Genomic DNA, 9,132 nt, shown 5'->3' with positions numbered 1-9,132 from the left:
CCCAAAGCCTGTATTTCCCCCTCCCTCCCTCCCTCTCCCACCCAGCTACAGCCAACCTCCCGCCTCAGTCCATCTCCGCCATCATCCCCCTCAACACTCTCCTTCCCCTCCCTCTAGACGGCTCTCAAGCCCCGCCCGCCCTGCCGCGGCCGGGGGCGGGGCCTTATGTTACCGTGCGCCAATCAAACACCGCTACAGGTGCCTGTAAACGCCCAGTCCGCCGGAGGGCGGTGGGCTGTCAGCCACGTGACGTCAGGTTGACTGGCGGCGGCATGGACCAATCAAACGGCTCCTTCGCCTGCGCATGCTCCACAGGTTTCTTGCCCTTCGTCTAACTGCTGCGCCAACCCTGGGGGCCGTTAACTGCTCGGGGCAGGGCGCGGTCGGCGGCCGTTAGACGGGCGGTGCTGCGGCGCGCGGTGCTGCGGCGCGCGGCTGGCGCCCAAAGGGACTCGCTGCCTTGCCGGGCGTGAGCGAGCTCGTCCCCTCCCCTCTGAGGCGGCCTTCCTTATTCACGGTGTCTTTACCGCGGTGCCTTCCCGCGGGCAGGCGCCGCTGCCCTCAGGGAGGAATGAGCGGGCACGCAGAGGTATGGCCGGCCTTCCTCCGCCCGTGCTGCCCCCGCGCGCGGCGAGGCCTTGCCGCTGAGCAGAGCGGTGGCTGTGGGGCTCCGTTGGTTCGGCACTTTGAAATCAGTGGAAAAGTTAAAATGAGCTATCATTGCGGCCGAGCTGGCAGTCTCGGCTGCCTTGCAGCTTTGAGTGGTTTACCAGGCTTACTTCCTTTAACTCTGTGGTCTTTGCTTAAAAAGGAACTCCGAAAGAAATTTTTGGTTAAATTTGGCCCAGAGTTCAAGTTCTGCAAATACAGAGAAGAAAGTCAAAGTATTTCAGACAACAGTGTATTTGCGACATGGTATTTTGCAGCGTTGCATTCATGCTGGTATTGGAAAATGCGTTTATGCTCTCATAATCCTCGTTTTTTATTTACTACCGATTAAAAGAAAAAAAAGTGAACTGATGTCCTCTGTAGTAGACTTAACAAAATGTTTACAGTTTTTGATTTGAAGTCCTTACCCACAGCCTTACTGTGTATCATTGGAAAAATCATTTAGCCTGTATGTGCCGGAGTTTACCATAAGGATAATAGTACCTTTGTACTGCAAAGAAATAGTGTAATTTGCTTAGAAAGGTTGCCGAGTGCTCAACTTCTTTTAAAAGCTGTAGCTGAATACAAAGCAACAATCTACTTGGGATTATATTCCTAACGTGCCTTCCTAACGTGCCGTTAGAAATTTAAGGTGCTATAGTCTGTGGCAACTGCTTGTCCCTCCTAGATGTTAGAAATTTAAGGTGCTATAGTCTGTGGCAACTGCTTGTCCCTCCTAGTGAATCATCGTGGTAGCTTGGATCTGTGTTGCTACCGTTGTCTTTCTAGGTGAAATTTAGAGTATGGTGTTGACCAGTGGAGTCTTGCCTGGCTTGGTATCTTCCCTGAGAGGTTACCCTGGACAATATCTCAGTAGCCAAGAAGCAGCGTTGGATGTTTAGATTTCTGATGCTCTTTGTCTATATGTATATATGAGACTACTGACTGTCAAATGCTTCATACTGCCAACCGGTTTTTGGCATCCTGTGTTTGCATTCCTGCATTTCAGCTGAGCTTTGAGAAGGCTATAAATGTAGCAATTCTGTAATGCAGCTGACAGCCACTTTCTTCCTTGCTGGGTTCCTCTGCTTGATCATTGCCAAGAAAGAATATTTGAGAGGCGGTGGCAGCTGGGTATGCAGTGGGATGAAACAGGGGTCCCGTCTTGTTCCAGGATGTTTTCGTCTGCTTTCAAGAGCTTTAAAGTTATGTTTAATGTCTAAAACTAGTGTATTCAAGCCCATTTCTCATGGTACTCTGTTTTAGCGTTTTCCATACGTAATCAAATTTGAGTCTGGATCCTATGGATGCAGCCGGCACAGAGTTCTCTTGGTCCTATAGACTCCATGGGGCTATATAGACCCCAAAGCATTGCAATAAATGATCAGGGTCTAAATAGTTTTTCATTATAGGAAAATCTAATTATGGGAGTGTTAACCTTTTGGGGGAGCTATTCAAGTCAAAAGTGTCAGCTAGCACTCAGATCTAGAGATGCATTGAATATCTGGTAAGAAGTCAGTTTATGCTGCAAAACATCCTTTGAAGCTAGGGAAACTTTGGTACCTTCATTTTCTATATGGAGAAACTGAAATGCAGAGTGATAAGGTGACTTGCTCATAATTGCATGGAAAAGTTTTGAACCAGAGTTAGAGTTACTCCCTTATAATGCCATCCAGTACTCTTAAACAGAGAGAATTTTTTCCCCTATCATTTTGTTTTAATTTATAGGCTGGAAATATTATTTTCATTTTTCTCATTATGTTTTTTATGTTTTTGTTTCTAGGTTAAAGTGAAAATACCTTTTGGAAACAAATGTCTGGATGCTATTTTTTCTGTCCCAGAGAAGGAATTAACACACGGAGTGATTCTTACCCATGGAGCTGGAGGAGATATGAATTTCCCTCATTTAGTTTCTTTGGCAGCCTATCTTGCATCCCATGGAGTTCTGTGCCTGCGATTTACTTGTAAAGGCCTTAACGTTGCTTATAGGGCTAAAGCATATAAAACAGTTGTGGTAAGAAGTGACCAAATTTTGACAAAGCTCATATCCATGGATGTACTTCCAGAGAGGGCTACAGTACCTCCAGTTTTAACTTGATTTTAACTGTTTTCTGTTTTCAGCTGATTAAAAAAATATATATCCTGTCTGCTTCTGGGTTTCCTAAATTACCACTGGAGATTAGTCAAACAGCTATGGGAAAAGCAGAAGCACTGATTAGTTAAATGGAGCTCACAATGGAGCTAATGGCTGTGAGCAAAAACAGCAGGAGCAGTTTTTAGATAGGTAATAGTTGGAACAGCTGCAGCGAGTATATGGCTCTGAGCTCAAGGAGGGGGAAAAAATTTGAGACGAGGGTGTGTGAGTAGAGCAAGGACATTTAGTGGGAGAGAATTTTTAGCTGGTAAAAATGAAAGCATTTGGGCAGAGTGGGGATAATAGGTAGGTGTCCTAGGAGCCTGGTGAGGTGCTTGGTGAGGAGAAGGGACACAGCTTTCAGAGGGGATTTCAAAGGGAAGAAACTGACCTTGGGATTGTGCTGGGTCTCTGAATGTTTGGAGCTGAGAGAACAAACTTTGGAGAAAGACCAGCAGAGGATTCTGGAATGCAGAAGGATTTCGGGCAGAGGAGATTGGAAGTAGCATGTGGGAGCCCTAGATACCTACATAATTTTTGATTACAAAATCAGTTTAAACGGGTATATGTTTGTGTTTAGTTCTTTCTGCTGTTACTATGTTATTTAAGATGCTCTTATATACCTAGATTTTGATAAAATGAGTAACCTTTTGCTATAATAGTATCAGTGTAGGGTCTGTTATTGTTCTGGAGTGTGTAGGAAGGAATGGAACTGTTTATAATAAGCAGATTATCTAGCTGATTTTACTAGTGCATGGGGAGGTAATCTAAGACTTTGCATCAAATCCAAGATTCAGGTAGGACTGGTAGGGGCGTCAAATATTTTTACTTGGGCAATTAAGTCCAGTTCTTAAAGAATTTATTTGCATGAGGTCATTGTGATTATTTGCCTGTTACTTTGAAGTAAGACTTTGCTAGTATTAATGTGTCTGCTCTATGATATTTTTCTTAAAAGCATAATGTTGTTAGCCACCCTATATCAATATGCTACTGCATAATGGTAGTTTAAAGGCATCTGCTAAGATTGTAGATGCTAATCTAAAAAAATCCGATTAGTTATCTTTCTTAAACTGAAAAAATTCTGTTGCTGTATTTTATCTTTTCTGTCAAAAGTAACTCATTGTTTATCTTAACCTTTTTAGTGGAAATATAAGGTAAAGTACATGACCTGAAAACCCCCAGTGAAGGGTCTTTGTGCTAGTCTTGTGATAGGCCAAAAGCCTGAATGTGGTCTGTTACTATAACTAGGCTGATGCACAAGTAATTGGGTGTGTTTTGGTAACTTGATAGCCTATCCAAGCTTTCAGACTTGCTGAGAACTAATGTGAAGTTGCTCATGATTACTCCTCATTTTTTTTGCTGCAAAATACTATGTGGTTATTTGTGTGAAAAACAGGAAAATGTTGTATATATGTATATTCTTTGTTTAATCAGTCAGGGAAAATGCCTCCCATTTCATGTTTAGTAGCCATATACACAAACAAAACCTTCAACTGTCTTAATGCTCCTGACTTGCTGACTTGTAATGTTTCACTTTATCTTATTTCTTTAGGAATACTTAAAGCTTTCTGATGATTATAAACTTTCAGGTGTCTTCCTTGCAGGTAAGGTTTTCATTGTCTTTAATTTTCCTTCCTATACTGGCTTTAACAATTGTAATCTGTAATTACATGCTTTTGAAGTCTGCCCTGCTCTGGTGAGAAATGAATGAACTTCAAACGTGGAGGATGGATTTCAGTTTGAGACAGGCACCAAACGCTTGGTGTCTAACATGGGAACAAACTAAATAAACTCTCACTAGTCAGGGACTAGAGATTGCCTAGAGAGAGCAATTCAGCTATCTGCTAGTAGGATCTCCTTTACCGAGAGCTGGATGCTCTGTACTCTTCATTAATTGATTAGTTGTCCACTGACTGCAGTTGGGGGACATAGGAGCCAAACCCACTTACATCATCTGCCTTTAGGTATCTTAACCTAGAGCTGAAGCCTACAAGCTCTGTAGCTGGTGGATGAGCCAGGCAGGTATACAACTCAGCTCTAGTAGCTGTGTTGAGCAGCACTGCTTCTTGGATCAAAAATGAGAATATCTAGCTTGTCATTTTCAGAAAATTCCTATGGGAGTACAATTGTCTAGGCCTATTAACCATCCTTATGGCTGCTGTAGATTTCACTCCAGAAGAAGGAAGGAAAGAGCAATAGGCCATGTTTTCCAGATTCTTTGAGAGAAAACTGTCTACTCTTAAGTGAAAGGTATGATTCTCTGATAATCCACGTGTACAGGATTACTACAGGTCTTGAAGTATTCCTGTTACTTGCAAATGGCTGTTTTCCCAAGGCAGATTTTGGTAAATAAACCTAGTGGCAGATAGAAAATCAGTTATATTATGTGAAAAGTGAAATAGATGCAGCCTGCTTGGATTCTAGCTACTACTGTGCTATATAACCAAGTGGGAAATAATTTAGCTAGGGGTTAGTACGAGAATTGTTAGCTAGGTAAGGAAGCAGCCAAAAGAGGGATTAATGAGCCAGAGTGGAATTGCTGATGGAATTCAAGACTCAGTCTGGGAATTGATCTATTTAGTATTTCTTGTTAATAAGCTTGACACAGAAGATATGCGCTAATTAAATTTATTTTTTGGCAAAAAGTTGGAAAGCATGGTAGTGCATGGGAAGCTTGAGATGTAGTATGGGAAGACTTTGCAGTTTTGTTAGAACTTGGATGTTTTCTCTGAAAAAATGCAAAAATAAATGATTGGGTTCCTAGTACATCCTTCTGACTCCTTGACTTGGAGAGTTAATTTTGACTAGGATTAACTTGATACTGGAAACTCTGAATATCTTCCAACTAAACTAAACCAAATTGATTCGATTAACCCTGATACAGGCTAGTTCCATTGGAATTAGCTACTTCTAACACTCAATTCTGAGGTATCATAAACTCATATGCCTTTTCTTCAGGGAGATATTTTGATACCCCCTTGCTGTTATTCATGCGGCAGGTTCATTCTGCCCTGTTCCCCTCTTTCTGTTTTTACTTTTAGGCTGAAATTTGAGGTATGCATAAACACTTACTGGATTTGGTTGGGGGGCAAGGACCACAAAACTTTTGTTTTTACTCTGAGCAGATTAAAGTTGCATAAGAAAATCAATACAATAGCATTGTTCTTTAGAATTTCAAAGATCTGGAATGTAGGGCCATTTTTTTTTTCATAGGATGAGCTATTACTCTTTCCTGTATTCCAAAGAATCTCTCTCCATTTCTTTTCCTTTTTTGAATAGTGATGTGAAACTGTAACATAACCAGTCAGTTATCTTATCACAAAATACAGAAATTCTGGTTAGTGTTTTCCACAGAGTTGATGAACAGAAGAATCTCTAGCATTTTGTACGACTGGTGCACTGAAAAACACTTAGGATTGTTTTTAGGAGTTGTTTATTCTAACAGAATGTTGATGAGGTGATAGTGGATATGCTTTCTTCCTTTATTTTCACATGGGAGAAAGGCCGTTCCATGGGCTCACGAGCTGCTGCCTCAGTGATACGTCAGCTTAGCCAGGATGGTGATGATGACTTCATTCAAGGCCTAGTATGTTTATCTTACCCATTGCATCGACCAAAACTTCAGTCCACGCTCCGGGATGAGGATTTATTATTCATCAGGTGTCCAGTGCTATTTGTCTCAGGATCAGCAGATGAGATGTGTGAAAAAGTGAGTATCCCTGTAAATGCCACTATAAAGGGCAGTCTGGAGGAAAAGGAATTAGTCTCGGTGACTTTAGTACTGGTATCCACAGCTGTGACTTTGATTAACAGTCTTGTCTAAATATAAATCTTCTAGAGGAAGCGTTGCGTAGGAAATTTCACCATCAGAATTAACGAAACTTGGGGTACTTTCTTTTGCTGCTTAGCGCTTCTGGCTCATGCTCGATCAGCTACTGTAATAAATTCATTTTTGGACCACTAAATATTGGACCACTAAAATATTGCTAATTTAAATGCTTTGTCTTAATAGGACAGGTTGTACCAAATCATAAACAGTATGTGGAAGGGGGGAGTTATTTGCTATGCTATCTTCACTCTCTCTTAACCATTTCAGGTTACAGAATAGAAACACTGTTCTATGCCATCGATCTACATTTATCACATTTTCGTGACACATTTTTCCAGCAAAGCAGTTCTGCCCACATGTCAGATGTTTGTGAAAGAAAGCGATGTTTTTGTTGAGATGAAAAACAAGTGTTCAGTAATCAGATTATGTTTTTCTGCTTTGTTTTCTTGCAAAGTACATGTATGTTGTCCTTAAACAGTCCTACTTGAATTTGAGACTGTGTGCTTAGCATTTTTCATGCCCAGACAGTTTATAGGGAAACATAACACTTTCATAACGGGTTGCAGCCAAAATTAGTCCTGTTAGTAACCTGCAGATACTTGGGAGTGCCCTCTTAATGGGGGAAATCTTAAGACTTTCTGGGCTGGTTTTATCGTTTATCTTAGATCTGTTTACTGGGAAAGTCGAGCAGAGTCAAAGCTGGTCTCAAGGGAACTATATTGATATTCTTCCCTTGCAGACAACTCTGACTTAACAAGTTCTATCATTTTATTGCTAGTAGTACCCTCTGGCAGTGAGAGTAGATTCCTTTATCAGTGCAGGGAAGGAGCCTTCACAGGATTATGAAGTTCTAAATTGCTGTTATTTTCATTTGAGTGATGGAGTGATACTGAGGGTTAACCTTTGAGCAAATTCCCTTACTGAATATGGGATTGTCACATCTTTTCTGTCAACATCTTTTTGATGTGCACGCAAGTCCACTTTTTTTTTTTAATAGTTGCCGATTATGTGTTGCACAGGTAAAGGAACAGCTGTAACTTGCACAGTTTCTAGCATCTGATTCTCTGACTTCTCCCATTCTTGATTTTCTCCACAGCAATTGTTAGAAGGTGTGGCAAGCAAAATGAAAGCTTCTAAAAAAATCCATTGGATTGATAAAGCAAACCATGGGATGGCAGTCAAAGGACGAACAACAGATGATATAATGGAAGAAATAAACACACAGGTTTTTTCTTGGCTCAGAGAAAACATTGAACTGGAGCACAAATGATTATCAATTGTTAAGGAAATGTTAACCTAAGATATTACTAAATATAGCAGATTAGAGTTTGTTATTTCTGAGAGACAGATTCTTGAAAACAAATATTTTCAGAGTGGTCTAAGTGTAAATACAAGCATAACTTTGTATGAATGTAAAAATTATGTAAAATAATAAAGAACTATTTTTAAAGGAAAGACACAATATTCAGCACTGGGCCATCATTCTCTTCTATATCTCCATGCAAATGCCTGTATACAGTTATTGATCTGCACTACCAAGTAAATGTGTTTTGACTAATATTCAGAGTAATATCCTGGGGGAAAAAATCTATTTTGAAGCCTCTGAATTTTTAGGTGTATTTTATTTCTGGGTATGTTACTGATGTTATATTTGTTTTCAAAAGGTATTTTTCAAATTAAACCTTATTTTGAAAAGTTGTTTTTTAAAATTAAAATTTGTTCTACTTAGGATTAGAATCCTGCCAGCATGTCCCACAAGACTGCCCAATATGGCTTGTACTCGCCTACCTTTGTGCCATATCCCTGACCTCAATCCACTTCGAAAACTGCAAGACAAGTAGAGGAATCTCCCACTCTTAAAATGTCACTACCATAAAGAGCCAGATTGTGAGCCTGCATGTGGCAGAGGAGGAAGGGAATGGGAGTATGGTACTGCAAGCAGGTTTATGCATCAGGAACAAAGAATGTTAGTAGGGTCACAATTTTGAAAAGTTAGCCTGCTGCAGTCTGTTATGTAAAGTCTGTTCTCACAGGCTGTTTAGAAAGATGGGTGGAGAAGACTATTAGCTTAAAATGGAGAAAAAAACAAATGATGTTTTTATCAGTGGAGGAGCTCCTGGAGGAGGAAGTAGTTCTGCCTTTATGATGTGTTTCAGAAGGCTTTTGGCAGGAAGGCACAGAGGAGGCGTGTGGGGGTTCTGACCTCATCATTTCTTAGCAGGAGGAAGTCAGGTCTCCAACACTGAATTCTGATATTGCAGGTGGGACGCATACTTTGTATGTGTTTACAGCTGCAGGCCTCCTGCGTATGGCCTGTGAGTTACCTGTTTGTTGGTATAGCCAAGAGTATAGCAACGTGCTCATTGCCTTAGGCCAAATAACCAGAAGGATACATAATGCCAAGCTGCAGTTATAAGTGAATGTACAAAGGTGGAACCAGTTTGGAGTCAATTGCTTTGTTTTCCCTGGCACGCTCTTGGATTGGGCATCTGTTACTGTATCTAATAAAAACATCCCATCC

At 40.9% G+C, this 9,132-nt stretch overlaps 1 protein-coding gene across 1 annotated transcript; it reads left to right on the top strand.

Annotated features, from left to right (window-relative positions):
* Positions 1-304: 304 nt before the first annotated feature.
* Positions 305-9,132, top strand: TEX30 (testis expressed 30). The gene is made up of 5 exons (XM_068927779.1): positions 305-589; positions 2,432-2,662; positions 4,335-4,386; positions 6,286-6,491; positions 7,708-9,132. Exons 1-5 carry the CDS (start codon positions 572-574, stop codon positions 7,879-7,881), a joined length of 681 nt encoding a protein of 226 aa, XP_068783880.1. The 5' UTR covers positions 305-571; the 3' UTR covers positions 7,882-9,132.

This window comes from Struthio camelus, chromosome 1, assembly GCF_040807025.1.
Source record: "Struthio camelus isolate bStrCam1 chromosome 1, bStrCam1.hap1, whole genome shotgun sequence".
NCBI classification, from domain to species: domain Eukaryota; kingdom Metazoa; phylum Chordata; class Aves; order Struthioniformes; family Struthionidae; genus Struthio; species Struthio camelus.
Note: the sequence above shows the minus strand (reverse complement) of the source record. Positions and strands in the feature narration are given on the sequence as shown.